The 14,996-nt window shown below is 43.8% G+C and overlaps 1 protein-coding gene across 1 annotated transcript in view; it reads right to left on the bottom strand.

Annotated features, from left to right (window-relative positions):
* Window positions 1-3,470: 3,470 nt before the first annotated feature.
* The window catches only part of Ccdc69 (coiled-coil domain containing 69), a 44,977-nt gene continuing 33,451 nt past the window's right edge, over window positions 3,471-14,996 (bottom strand). Inside the window, exons 5-9 of the mRNA XM_046467712.2 lie at window positions 9,033-9,106; window positions 7,992-8,093; window positions 7,410-7,529; window positions 6,330-6,427; window positions 3,471-5,613 (exon numbers count right to left, since the gene is read on the bottom strand). Of these exons, the coding sequence (XP_046323668.1) occupies window positions 5,436-5,613; window positions 6,330-6,427; window positions 7,410-7,529; window positions 7,992-8,093; window positions 9,033-9,106 (572 nt within the window). The 3' untranslated portion in view covers window positions 3,471-5,435. The remainder of the gene's footprint in view (window positions 5,614-6,329; window positions 6,428-7,409; window positions 7,530-7,991; window positions 8,094-9,032; window positions 9,107-14,996) is intronic.

Genomic DNA, 14,996 nt, shown 5'->3' with positions numbered 1-14,996 from the left:
AGAAGTGATTCACCATCCACTGGCTCTGAGCTTCCTTGGCTGGCTTTCTCTTCTGCTTGGCCAGCCTAGGTGGCATGAAACAAATCTCTATCAAGTACATGCTAATCTACATCAACTGTGCATGAACTTAGGTCCCCGAGTGGTCAGGGAATGGAGGGATATGGAGAGAACCCTTGTTGTACCTTGAGAAACCTCAGGTCCAGAGGGTGTGAATTATGGTGCTCTAAACAACCCAATGGCTTTTAACAATGCTCCATGTGATTAACCATGTTGTCCAGAGCACCTTATTGCCCCATATAACAGACAGCCAACCAGCCATCAATCTAGGCTGCATCAGTTCAGCCTGTCCATCATCTATTGTCAATCAAGTCAAAGGATTCAATTCCTCCATCCTCTCTCAAATCAACCATTCCATCCATCCATTCCCCATCAGGTCAACTATTCCTTCATCCATCTACACTCTATTAATTCTTTGTTTAAAAAACATTTTTTTTTGTAGTTGTAAATGGACAGAATACCTTTATTTTATTTGTTATGTTGTGCTAAGGACCAAACTCAGTGCCTTCCATGTGCTCGACAAATGCTTGCCTCTCACAAACCCAGCCCCTCCATTAATTCTTTATATCCACTCATACATCCTTTGCCAATTCAACCACCTCAACCACTCATAAATCTAACCTCTCCATCCATTCATTTAATTCAATTTAACTGTATTACTCATTCATTTCATTCATCCATTTCTCTATCCATTTACCTGCCAACAATTCAGTCATAACAACCTGTCAACATAGTTTTTTCCCCCCACCTTTTCTCCCTTCTTATCTGTGGAAGATACATCTTTCTCCCCCCAACCCACCATCCAGGCTTCAACAACATCAATCCAGCTAGGAGAGGACTTCACTGAGACCTGTATTATTCTGGGTGAACCAGAGATTACTGTGGATTTTAACTGGGAATATCCAGGACAGGGGGTAAGCAGAGGGCAGAAGGAGGTTGTGTGCATGTGTATATGCCATGGAAGTGTGTTGGGGCAGAGGGGTGGGAGTGAGGGATTGGAATGAAGGCCAAGAGTGATCATTGCAAAATGGAACCATTGTTGGGAATTGATGAACCTAGCCCCAACTGTGACACTGCTTCCTGAGTGACATGGGGCAAGTCACTTCCTTTATCTGGGCTTTGGTTTCCTCATTTGTCAAATAGAGCTACCTTTTGGTTCACTGCCAAAGAATGTATAATTTCTTTGTTAATTTATGCAATAATTACTAAGCACTCACCACATGCTAAACATTGTGCCAGGGGCTGACACTATAATGATGAGTCAAAGAGTTATGGCTTCTGCTACCTGGAAGCTTATACTCAAAGCAGGGAGGAGAAGAGGGAGACAGACACACCTAGTCATGTAGGTAGTGCCAAGAGCTACAGTGACAATAAAGCAGAGTGATGTGATTGGGTCTACTTAGGATAGAGTGGTCAGGGAGTCATCTTCAAGGGCATGACCAGGCTGGTCCCAACCACACAAAGATGAGGCTGGAGCATGTGTTCAGTCCTGTGGCTGTGTGTGTGATTGGAGGACATCTGTGCCAAATAGTAGTATGCTACCAACACCAAGGACTTGAAGAATTCTTAAAAAGCCTTTCTGGAAGAGCTGGAATTTAACAGGAGTTTGGAAGTATGGGTTTAGGTAGGTGGAAGGCCTTCCTGGCCCATGGCAGTAAAAGCAAAGGTGCGCATGTCCCTCATACAAGACCAGAGACCCACCTCTCTCACCAAGGTGGTCTGAATATGCAGGGGAGCAGCGTGGCCCATTCTAAGGGACCCAAGAATCATTCTCCAGATTCTGAGGACATCGACAAGGCCTGAGCAGTGAGCTGACCTTGTATAGATCAAAATGGGAAGAGTGGAACCGAAAAACCTGTGAGGAACTGTCCCCCCGCCAGAGGTGACTTAAGAATAGAACCGGGGTATAGCTTAGTGGTAGAGCACATGCCTGGCATGCACAAGGCCCTGGATTTGGAACCCAGTGTAAGTGTACACAAAGTACAGGATGGAGAAATCAGGTGTTCTGTAAGCTGTGACTTTTCCATAAGATCACCATCTTTAGCAGTCCTGAAAGGAAGGCCTGTGGAACCCAGTCAGCGTGTTCAGTTCCCCCTTAACATAAAGTGCTCCAGCAGCACCTTACTCCAATCTTCAGTGGTCTGAACCAGTACATCATGAACTCTCTGAGTTGATCTCTGTGTTCCCTGCAGTGAGAGGCCAAGGATTGGTCCCAGTTAAGATGTCATACAGTGACCTTACGAGGTAGAAAGGGTGAGGAATTTGTCAGAGGAAGAAACAGACCCACGAAGGGAAAATGAAGAGGTGGTTTTGAGCTACATGGCTTGATAAGTGAGCATTTCCCTAAGCATGTTCCTCAGGGTGATAACATGCCACAAAGTTCTGTCCCACCCTGCCCCACTGCCCAAAAATGTGTTCAAGAAAACACCGCCTCTACGAAGTATCACTGGCACTGGAGATTCAAGATACATGCACAGGGCGGATTCAGTGGTGTGTTTCTAATTTTCCTTTGTTTGACTCAGTGTTTCCCAAACATTTCTGATGATGGAGTCTGCACTTTACCCTCCTTATGGAGGTAGCACCCAACAACGTCCCTATAGAACCAGAGGACCCAGGAACGCCCACCAGGAAATGCTGTGACCCATGCTAACTTTGGAACATTTTTGTTTCTTCCTTTTTTCCCCCTTTCTTTTTGGTACCAGGGATTGAACTCAGAGGTGATTTACCACTTAACTATATATATATCCTCAGCCCTTATTATTTTTTAGTTTGAGTCAAGGTCTTGCTATGTTGTTTAAGGCCTCACTAAGTGGCTGAGACTGGCCTCGAACTTGTCATCTTCTTGCCTCGGCCTCCCGAGTTGCTGGGATTATAGATGTACCTCACTATGCCTGGCTGGAACGCTTCTTGAGCAGGAAAGGGGAACTCAGCTCCTCTCTAGGAACTTGAGAAACTTAAAGGTTTTCTTAGAGAACCTGCCTTTTAGGTGGTCTGATACCTACCATGTGTCATCAAGTGTAGCTTTGAGCAATCACTTTCCCTTTGTCTGAAGAGATACACGGTGCCTCTTACCGGCTTGCTGGTGCCTGAGTCAGAAATGGCACCAGGGGTAGCTAGTGAACATTTCCATTTTGTCCCCTGCAGCTGAGCTGTACCCCTATGTCAGTGAGTGGTCCAATGTGGTACGCCGGGAGGGCCAGGTACAGCGGGCAGCAGCAAACACCTGGAGTGGCAAAGCTAGGACCAGCGGGGGTGGGGGGGGGCTCAAGTAAGTAGTTGAAGGAGGATCCCAGAATCATCTGTAGGCTACCCAGGCCCAGGGATTTAGTCTTCAAAGATTCCTGCCACTGGCAGAAGCCCTCAGTGAGAATTTACCTCCTTCCTCTTCCAGAAAAACACAGAGACCAAATAAATAACTTATTGCATGTTTTAGTTTCCATAGCTTGTTGGCCCCAGAGTAAAGGTATGACCAGAGTTGATTTCCATTCACACCTACTACAGGGTACACAAAGGAAGCCCCCGCTCACCACAACGTACCCCTTCCTCAGCCCTGCCCCTCTTGATTCAGAAGATGCTTTCTAAAGTGCATTCTGCAGCCTCAAGTGCTTTCAGGGGGTCGGGGTGACGGTGGAGAGTAGAAGCTTCATCAAAGAAGTTTGGAAGATGCTGGGGACTTGGTCCCCTTCTTGGAGAATTGCAATGCACTAGCATGTTTAAGTTATTGAGAGTCCTGCAGGGTGCAGATTTGTTTAACTTGATTGAACTTAGAACTTCCCAATATTCTGTGCAGTGGATTATTTTTCAGTCATGCCTATTAATGTCCAACAAATTAGTGTAACATGGACATACTATGAAAAAAGTTGCATGAAAAATTCCATGAGCATGTCATTCCAGAGCTGGCCTCAGGGCCCCTAGAGAACCTGATTTGCCAAGGCTGGGAAAACAGCTCCACACTCCCCGAGCCCACTCTCTTCCCTGCTAGCAAGGGAAAGGGAGAAACACAGACACATCTGAATTTCTAGAGTGGAATTGGATGGAGATTGTATCCAAGGGAATGAAAGAGGTGGTCGGGGAAGATGCCACCACAGAATATCTGATGGAAGATGTGGACTGACTTTTCCCACCATCTGGTTCAGGGTCTGTGACTGGAGCTGGGGGCCTCAGGCAAGATCCTTTGGCTCTTGTGTTCTGTTTGCTCTGCCTGCTAAGGAGGGAGAACACCAGGCAAGGGAGGGGTGTGAGGAAGCACTCTGATGAACATGCTCGGTGCAGGGGTTATTATTAGTCTCTAGCTGACCTGAAGCTTCCTGAGAAAAGACTAGAATCTACATGCTGTCATCCTGCTGAGGTCAGTCACTCCAGCCACCCCTTTACTGATGGAGGAGCGGAGGACCACATGGAAGCCTGGGGCCTTGGATCAGGGGTGGCAGAAGGAGGAGTGCAGGAAAGCCTGGAAGGGCAGGCGAAGGTAGAGGAAGGAGGAGAAAGGCTGTCATGGATCTGATCTTCCCAGACAGACAGGCGAGGTCCCAGTCCTGACTGTGGGGTCTGCTCCCCTTCTGGTTTCCTCATCTGTAGAGGGATGAGGTTGAATCTCTGCCTGTTGAGGGTCCTCAGACCCAGTAAAATGGCACTGAGACTGAAGGACCAGGAGGGTTGGGGATGAGCCATGTCTGCCAAAGACGGAGGAGTTCTGGCCATTGGTCCTGGGCCGACCAGAGTCTGATACCAGGAGTGAGGCTGGCCAGGGTGGCAACCTGGTCCTGCTAGCCCTCAGGGCCTTCCGAGACTCCCTTCCAGTCATTGGCTTTTTCCCTGATCCACAGGATGTGTCTAACTCCCAGCCCTTAGTCAGACCTTCAGACAATCCTAGAATTGGACATTAAGTGACTTCAGTCATTTGATAGTGACTGCAATCATCTTGGGGCAGGGTAAACTGAGGCTAAGAGAAGGCCTGGGCAGAAGTAGAACACCTGGCGAAGTTGGCAAGTCAGTGAGTTGGCAGCAAAGCTGATGAGCTGGGGCCAGAGGTTGTCTCCTCTGTCAGATGGCCAAAGTGGCACAGGCTGCCCCTGGGAAAAGCCTCAGAACTTTCCTGACATAGACAGACAGAAGGCAGAGGGAGGAAAGGCTTCTTCTTGCTTGTTCCCTGGGCCAACTCAAGGAGAGGCACTACCCGGGGCCTCCAATGCCCCATGGGTGATCTTTGTGACCCAAGCCCCCCCAGGGCACACTGGGCATAGACCCAGGCTCTCCAACTCAACTCCTACCCTTCTTCCTTCCTGGATAAAGAACTGGTAGGCTCTTGTTGTCTTTTCCAGAAAGTCTTTGGCAGGAGCTATGACCATAGGCATCATGGTGGGCCCAGACCCTTCCCCTTATGTGGCAAGGAAAGAGACCTCTGTGGGGGTAACAGAGGCCAGGGCGAAGGTAGAAGAGGCGTCAGCCCCAAAGACCCGGTACAGCAGCTCCTCCTTCTCCTGCTGCAGCTGTCGCCGAACCTGCGACTCCTTCTCCAGAGCTTCACGGGTCAGAAGCAGGTCTTCTGAGAGCTGCCTGTGGGTGCAGACAGAACCCAGGGTTGCTACCAGGAGCAGCTGCTGCAGGGACCAACCTATCCCTCTGGGAGGCCTTCCTGAGCTAGGCCACCACCCCACTCCAGGGCCACACCCCCCAGCCCCTGTCATTTGCAAGAGGCAATTCAATCTGTTGACCAAGTGCATAGTCCTCACGGGCAGAGAGTTCTGGTTGCTCTGAATCTCTGCTTCAGAACCTAGCCGTGTGATCTTGGATGAGTTCTTCACTCTCGCTGAATTTCAGTTTCCTCATTCAATACATGGGAATAATAATAATAATAATAGGACTCAGGTCTTCGAATCATTATGAGGATCCCATGACAGAAGATAGAAGGTATTCAACAAGGTATGTCTGACACATGATATGAGCTTTCGTTTACAAAGTCCTTAGAATTGATTAATTCCACGTGGGCCTGTTCAACTCTGGATTTCCCGTTTCCCATGTTGGGTTCTCCCATAGAGTCTACTCATCCAAGACAGGGACATGCAGATAGTGACCAGGGCACTGGGACTTAGGTTTCTAAGCAGAGCTGGTCCATTGGGTTTCCTGACTCACATGGAAAAGGGGAGCCGCATTCCCTAGACAGGTCCCGCACCCACCTGTCAATACATTCCCTAGGCTCTTCTGAGACCCTTCCAACTGGAGATTTTGGCAAAAGGGGTGGGGTGGAGGAGAAGAGGCAGGGGAATAGCTACCTTGACACCACCACCTGATTCCGGGCTCGAACTTGGAGGTCCTCATATTCCTGTTGCAGGGTTGTGATTTTTTCCTCCAGCTTCAGATTTTTTTCTTTCTGTAACAAACCAGAACAGGCTCAGAAAGCTACCAAAAATCACATGGTCCAGTGTATACTATGACCTCCTTCTTATCGGTGGTCCCTGAAAACACTCATTCATTCTAGACAAGATGCTACATTTCATGGAGCAATAAATTCACCAAAAATAAAGCTAAAGAGTTAACAAATGGCTAACAACTTATAATTTTTCTACAGGAAAATGTTAAAAACAAAGTACAGTCACTCCCATCTCACTTCTCCATCAGTTCATAGAAGAAAGGGTATTTTTTTTTGTTCTCGTAAAGTCAGAAGGACGTGAAAACAAAATCAAGTCTGTATGTTTTATCATAAGAATGGTTCAACAGAATTTATAGGGAACATGTGAGATGGTCTGAGGATGTATAGACATGGGGAGGCCAGGGAGACTTCCTCTGGAACAGCAGTGTCTGTTTGGATTCAGCCCCAAGTTTCTTTTCCTTTTCCTTCCTTCCCCTCTACTGCCTCTCTTTCTTTCTTCCTGTGCAGGGGATTGAACCCAGTGCATGCTGGGCAAATGCTCTACCACTGAGCTGCATTCCTAACCCCTCAGCCCCAGGTTTCTGAGGCCTCTGTTCTTCCAGAAACAGAACCACCTGTGTCCTCAATGCCCTCCGCTCTCCAGCCTTGTCCTTGTGGATCCTGGCCTCCCACATCTGCCTGACCTTTCAGCCTCTCCTCTTCCCTCAATCCCTCCCTGCCTATGACATGTGCTAGCTCCTCCTGATTAGCAGGCTGCCTGTCCCAAAGCATCGACCAAGTTACAGCAACCTAAGTAACCAAGAAAAATGCAGGACCCAGATGGCAAAGAGCCCCTGCCTGGACTGGCCATAGACCAGCTGAAGATGTGAGCTGTGGGTGGCAGGTCAAGGCCGGTGTGAACCAGGCTGGGCTTCCCCTGCTTGTTTTACAAAGGAAGTGCCCAGCAAACAGCAGCCTGAGGCTGCATCTCCTAGCCACAGACCACTGTTTCCATGAGGATCAGCCTCTTGTCTAGCTCATGAATCCGATCATTCTTCATCTCGATGACAAAGTGCAAGCTCTCCAGCTCCTGCTCCCAGAACTGGCTGGGACTCCCATAATCCTAGATAGGGACATAGAATGACCTCATCAGACCATCAGGTAGAGAAGGGCATGGACTACCTCCCTCCTTCCCATCCTGCCACCGGCTCACTGATTGACTTTCGTAAGTCCCATCCCTCTCTTGGCCTGTGGTTATGGGTCAATATGTTTCATCTCATTTGACTCTAAGAGCACCCTTTGAGGCTTGTGTAGTTCAAGTAGGTTGAGTTGCCTGTGCTAAGTGGTGGGTTTCCTACGTCTACCTGGTTCTGTCTGGATCCATAAGCTGTGTCCTTTACTGAGCCATATGCCTTTCTCTGAGCTTCTCAGTAAAAGGGGGGACCCTCTTGCTTCCAGGCCCTTGTGAAAGTGAGAATGTCAAGTCTGAGCCTTGCCCTTGAAGATGGGTTCACCTGTCCTGTTGTCCAATCCTAATCTCCCTGGAGAATCAAGAAGGAAAGGCCCCCAGGTGTATTACACCTACCTGAATGTGTTTCTTATAGTTTCGCCTCAGAATGGACTCTTCTACCCTCTTCATCTTGGCCTGAAAGACCTCCAGTTGTGAGGTCAGTCCTGCTACAGTCTCCTGGAGAAAAGAGCAGGTGATCAAAGTTGGGCTCCTGAACGTGGATGTCATCAGACCCCAGAGAAAGAAAATTTGGGGTTCTTTGGCCTAACCGATACAATGATGCAGGTGTAACCTTCTTCAACTACTGCCTGAAACATCCCACCCCCAACTCTTGCTATATAGCCTTTTGTGGCTCCACAAACCCTTGGGACAAAGATCAGTGAGCCTGGCATTCAAAGCCCATCCAAACCAGGCTCAATTAGTTTTTCCAGCCTTATCGACCTCTGCTTTTCCTGTGGCCAAACATCATATAATTCCTTCAACCGCAAGGGACATTCTTGTCTCCAGTTTTTCCCTTGCCAAGAATTTCTTCCCCCCAGACTTTGACCATTGCCTTCAGCATAGAATAGCCTCCTAATATGGCTTACAGGCTCCTACCTCCTGGCCTTCTCCTTCCTCTTCAGCCTCAGCCTTTCTCCCAAACTCTACACCCCAGGCATCCTGCACTTCCTACAATTCCTCAGGTGTTCCACACTCTCTCCCTTTTCCTCTGTGCTTTTTGAAAAAATTGCTTTATTCTACGTAAGGCACACTCACTTCTTATCTTTCTTTACTGAAGAATTCTAACCTATCTTTCAAGTTCCAGCAAAGATCTCATTTTCTCTAAGAAATCTTCCCTAAGCAGTCAGTGAGAGTCTTCTTCGAAGATTTCACAGGTCCCTGGGCATTTACCAGGGCTCTACTCAAACCATAGTCCATTCAGTTGCCAAGATCCTCCCAACAGTCCTTGGAAAAACAGGACAACCCTAATCACATCTTTAGCTAAGAATCTAGTCACCACATTAAGGGGCCTGGACACATGGAAGATAGTCACTTTGGCTCCCTCATACCTGGAAGCCTTTGGTTTGGGTCCTTCCCTAACCCCACTATACACTAACATGGCCCAGCCCTTCTCACCTGAAGGGCAGCTTTGGCCTCCTGGAAGGAGTGGGTAAGGGCTTCTTTTTCCTTTTCAAATGAGGTCTGGATGACTGTGGGGAAAGAAGATCTCTATAAGCTCAGATACTTCTCCTCAAAGCCTTCTGGCAAGTACCTAGGGTCAGGAAGATACAAATGATCTCCTGGGTCACATTTGGGCCAGAAATGGGGAATGACCTGATCCATCCTTCTACTTTCTAGGTTTACTTGAGAGCTGTGCCAGAAATATAATAGGTATTTAATAAAAGTTCATGGAAATGGAAACAAATTATATCCTAGTTCATGACTTGAACTCTACCAGACTGTGCATACCAACCATACCTCACTGAGGCTATGATCCAAAGATCTCATAGCAAGTTTGTCTACCTTGTACTATGTCATGTTAAATTCAGAGCGCCAATGCTTTGTAAACTGAGTTAGCCAAATCACAAAGTCATTAAATGATTGCCTGTCAATCAAAGTAAAAGCTATGGCCCATACACTGGATTTGTGGCCTGGAAGTCTACCTGGTCCTTACTCTGCTTCTTCAAAACTGAGACCTTGAGAAAATTACATCAAACATCTAAGAGTCCTTTGCCTCAACTGTGAAATGGGTCAACAAGCCTGCCTTGGTTGTCTCCAGGGGCGGACTCAAGGATCACATAGAAAAGGACAGGTAAGAGCTTTCCAGGTGGGGCAAGGTTGTACAGATCTAGATTTGTTATCACTTTCAAAATCAGTACAGTTATATTTATCATCCATCTTCCCTATAAAGTTCATTTTGAATCCTACTTGATCATGGTGCACATTTTTTTGATATGTTTTTGTATCCGATTCGCCAGAATTTTATTGAGGATTTTTGCATCTAGGTTCATTAGAGATATTGGTCTGTAGTTTTCTTTCTTTGAAGTGTCTTTGTCTGGTTTAGGTATCAGGGTGATGTTGGCCTCGTAGAATGAATTTGGAAGTTCTCCCTCTTTTTCTATTTCCTGAAGTAGCTTGAAAAGTATTGGTATTAGTTCCTCTTTAAAGGTTTTGTAAAACTCTGCTGTATACCCATCCAGTCCTGGGCTTTTCTTAGTTGGTAGTCTTTTGATGGTTTCTTCAATTTCCTCAATTGATATTGGTCTGTTTAGGTTGTCTATATCCTCCTGACTCAATCTGGGCAGATCATATGATTTAAGAAATTTATCGATGCCTTCACTATCTTCTAATTTATTGGAGTATAAGGATTCAAAATAATTTTTGATTATCTTCTGTATATCTGAAGTGTCTGTTGTGATATTGCCTTTTTCATCCCGTATGCTAGTAATTTGAGTTCTCTCTCTTCTCTTCGCTAGCATGGCTAAGGGTCTGTCGATTTTGTTTATTTTTTCAAAAAACCAACTTTTAGTTTTGTCAATTTTTTCAATTGTTTCTTTTGTTTCGATTTCATTAATTTCAGCTCTGATTTTAATTATTTCTTGCCTTCTACTTCTTTTGCTGTTGTTTTGCTCTTCTTTTTCTAGGATTTTGAGATGAAGTATGAGATCATTTATTTGTTGGTTTTCTCTTTTTTTAAGGAATGAACTCCAAGCAATGAATTTTCCTCTTAGAACTGCTTTCAATGTGTCCCATAGATTCCGAGACACGCCGTCTGATAGAAGAAAAAGTTGGCTACAATCTACATACTGTGGGGTCGGACTCCAAATTCCTCAATAGGACACCCATAGCACAAAAGTTAATAACTAGAATCAACAAATGGGACTTACTCAAACTAAAAAGTTTTTTCTCAGCAAAAGAAACAATAAGAGAGGTAAATAGAGAGCCTACATCCTGGGAACAAATCTTTACTCCTCACACTTCAGATAGAGCCCTAATATCCAGAGTATACAAAGAACTCAAAAAATTAGACAATAAGAGAACAAACAACCCAATCAACAAATGGGCCAAGGACCTGAACAGACACTTCTCAGAGGAGGACATACAATCAATCAACAAGTACATGAAAAAATGCTCACCATCTCTAGCTGTCAGAGAAATGCAAATCAAAACCACCCTAAGATACCATCTCACTCCAGTTAGATTGGCAGCCATTATGAAGTCAAACAACAACAAGTGCTGGCGAGGATGCGGTGAAAAGGGTACACTTGTACACTGCTGGTGGGACTGCAAATTGGTGCAGCCAATTTGGAAAGCAGTATGGAGATTTCTTGGAAAGCTGGGAATGGAGCCACCATTTGACCCAGCTATTCCCCTTCTCGGTCTATTCTCTAAAGACCTAAAAAGAGCATGCTACAGGGACACTGCTACATCGATGTTCATAGCAGCACAATTCACAATAGCAAGACTGTGGAACCAACCTAGATGCCTTCAATAGATGAATGGACAAAAAAAATGTGGCATTTATACACAATGGAGTATTACTCTGCATTAAAAAATGACAAAATCATAGAATTTACAGGGAAATGGATGGCACTAGAGCAGATTATGCTAAGTAAAGCTAGCCAATCCCTAAAAAACAAATGCCAAATGTCTTCTTTGATATAAGGAGAGTAACTAAGAACAAAGTAGGATCGAAGAGCACGAGAAGAAGATTAACATTAAACAGGGATGAGAGGTGGGAGGGAAAGGGAGAGAGAAGGGAAATTGCATGGAAATGGAAGGTCCCTCAGAGTTATACAAAAGTACATACAAGAGGAAGTGAGGGGAAAGGGAAAAATAATACAAGGGGGACAAATGAATGTCAGTAGAGGGGGCAGAGAGAGAAGAGGGGAGGGGAGGGGAGGGGAGGGGGGATAGTAGAGGATAGGAAAGGCAGCAGAACACAACAGACACTAGTATGGCAATATGTAAATCAATGGATGTGTAACTGATGTAATTCTGCAATCTGTATATGGGGTAAAAATGGGAGCTCATAACCCACTTGAATCAAAGTGTGAAATATGATATATCAAGAACTATGTAATGTTTTGAACAGCCAACAATAAAAAATAAATAAAAAATAAAAACTATAAATATAAAAAAAAAAAAAAGTTCATTTTGAAAAATTCCAACCTGTCTCAGCTGAAAGAAGACAACAGAGAAATGGTAAATGGCCAGGAAAAAAAACAGAACAGAGAAGACAGGAATGGGAAGTTTAATACTTTGTTCTTTGATTGACAAGCAATAATTTAATGACTTTGTGATCTGGCTAACCTAGCTTACAAAACATTGGTCCTATGCATTTTTCATGGCCTGATAGGGTACCAGGAGACAAGCTTGCTGCAAGAACTTTGGATCTTGGCCTCAGTGTAGTTGGCATGCATAGTTGAATAGGGTTCACAAATATAAACCAAGGGGCCAAAGAAGATGGTAGCGACATCAAAAAGAATGTTCAATCAGTAATATGAATGTGATAGAGCTGTCAAAAATTGGTAAGACCAGTTGTATAAGAACTAATTCCTTAATTTTTTAAATTGATGGACCTAATTTGTTAAGTTGCCTATTAAGACAGGATAAAGTAAGATCAAAGAAACACATTCCATCCAGTCTGTCCAACTATGTAGCCATAAAATCTGGACAGAATGAATGGAGCACTTATTTGCAGACTCTGAAAAATAAATGGTTGCTGGGTATGGTGGGCACACAACTGAGTCACTGTCCCAGCAGCTTGGGAGGCTGGGGCAGGAGGATTGCAAATTTCAGGCCAGCCTTGGCAACTTAGTAGAACCCTGTCTAAAAATAAAAAAAAAATAAATAAATAAAATGGCTGGGGATGTAGCCCAGTGGTATAGCACCCCTGGGTCCAATCTCTAGTACTGCAAAAAGGAAAAAAAAAAGCAAATGGCTATAGCCGACTAGGCCAAAGATCAGAATTTGAAGTACCAATGAACTGGCACATTTAAACAAAATCTAGAATCTCTTGTATTCAAATACAGAAAAATCCAGAATACAATCCAAAATTGTTTAGCATACTAAAAAACAGAAAAATACCAACTTGTCTACAAGACATTCCACAGATGCCTATATGAGATGATATAAATGTTAGAATTATTAATGGAGTCTTTAACACAGCCCTTATGGGCTGGGGATGTGGCTCAAGCGGTAGCACGCTTGCCTGGCATGCGTGCGGCCCGGGTTCAATCCTCAGCACCACATACAAAGATGTTATGTCCGCCCATAACTAAAAAAAATAATAAATATTAAAAATTCTTTCTCTCTCTCTCTCCCTCTCTCCTCTCTCTTAAAAAAAAAAAAAAAAAGACAGTCCTTATAATAATGCTCCAAGAAGTAAGCGTGAATACACTCTTGAAAAGAATGGAAAACAAGAAATTCTTAGGAAAAAAATAGAAGATGAAGAATAAAACAAAAGAAAATTCTAGGAGTAAAAAATGTGATAAATGAAAGAACTCATTCTCAAAGAGGAGAATCAATAACTGAATGAAGATGATATAAAAAAGAGCCAGTGTACTTCAAGAAAGATCAATAGAAATGATCCCTTCTGATCAACACAGAGGAAAAAAATATTGGAAAAATGAACAGAGACTCAGGAACCTGTAAGATAATCCTAAAATGTCTAACATTTTATATCACCTGAATCGAAGAAGAAGAGTGTGATATGGAAAGATTATTGAAGAAAGAAGCAATCTGGCAAAATATAGACCTTTCCAGATGAAAGCAGCTCACTGAACCCCAGAGTAAACCAAGCGAAACCCACACACAGATACAGAAATCCATACACATTTCTGAAAACCAGTGACAAAGAGTAAATCTGGAACGGAACCACAAAAAATGGTCCATTACTTATAGGGAACATCAGTTTGAATGAATGTGGATTTCTTATCAGAAACCTTGGAAAGTAGGGGCTGGGTTGTAGCTCAGTGGTAGAGCCCTTGCCTAGAGCCTAGCATGGCCCTGGGTCGAGCACTGAAACAAAACAACCCCCCCCCCAAACAAAAACAAAGAAACTAAAAACAAAAGCAAAAACCAAACAACAACAACAACAAAGACCTTGGAATCTATAAGGAAAAAGAAAGATTTTAGAACTGCTGAAATAAAAGAACATGAAAAAATTTCACTGAATTCTATATTCAGTGAAAATATACTCCAGGAAAGGAAGTGAAATAAAGACATCCTCAGATGGAAAAACCAAAACAAAAGCTATTCATCACCAATAGACCTGCTCTAAAAGAATGACTAAAGGAAATTCTTCAAATGATATCAGAGGGAAACTTGGAACTTCAGGAATATAGGCAGAAAAACAGAACTGGTAAATACCTGGGTCAATACAATAGACTCTCTTCTTTTGAGCCTTTAAAAATATGATTGATGATTTAAAAGCAAAAAACGATAAGCTTTTGTGATGGAGTATTCCAGGTGTTGTAGATGTAAAGCGCAAGCCAGGAACAGTGGGCCCACCTTATAAGGGTCTCACTTCTCATGGTTTCAGTTACTTGTAGTCAGCCACAGTTCAAAAATACTAGATGGAAAATTCCAGAAACAAACAACTCAGACATTTTAAGTAACTCTTATTACAGAACATTTTTATAATTGTTTTATTTTATTTATAGGTATTGTTGCTAATCTCACTGTGCCTAACTTATAAATTAAATGTTATCACAAATATATACATAAGGAAAAAACCAGTACATACAGGGTTGATGCTTCCTATAGTTTCAGGCATCACTGGGGGTCATGAAATAGCTCTCCCATGGATAAGGGGGTACTACAACAAAAAGGGAGAGGACAGAGGAAACTTCATGATGGTAAGTTTTCTACATACTATTTAAAGTTGTAAAATATGAATTTGAAGTAGACAAGTAAATGTATTGTAATCATTAGAACAATCACTTAAAAAACACACAAAGAGACAGAGTAAGAAAAGCAATAGATAAATTAAAATGGAATACTGTACTAAAAGTTGCTGAAATACTCCAAAATGAAGCAGAAGAGGAAACAGGTTAAAAGCAAAGAAAACAAACAGAAAACAAGTATTAAAATGAA

The sequence above is a fragment of the Marmota monax genome, unplaced genomic scaffold, assembly GCF_021218885.2.
Source record: "Marmota monax isolate L192 unplaced genomic scaffold, Marmota_monax_Labrador192_F-V1.1 WCK01_AAM20220418_F8-fsc00415, whole genome shotgun sequence".
Taxonomy (NCBI): Eukaryota; Metazoa; Chordata; class Mammalia; order Rodentia; family Sciuridae; genus Marmota; species Marmota monax.
Note: the sequence above shows the minus strand (reverse complement) of the source record. Positions and strands in the feature narration are given on the sequence as shown.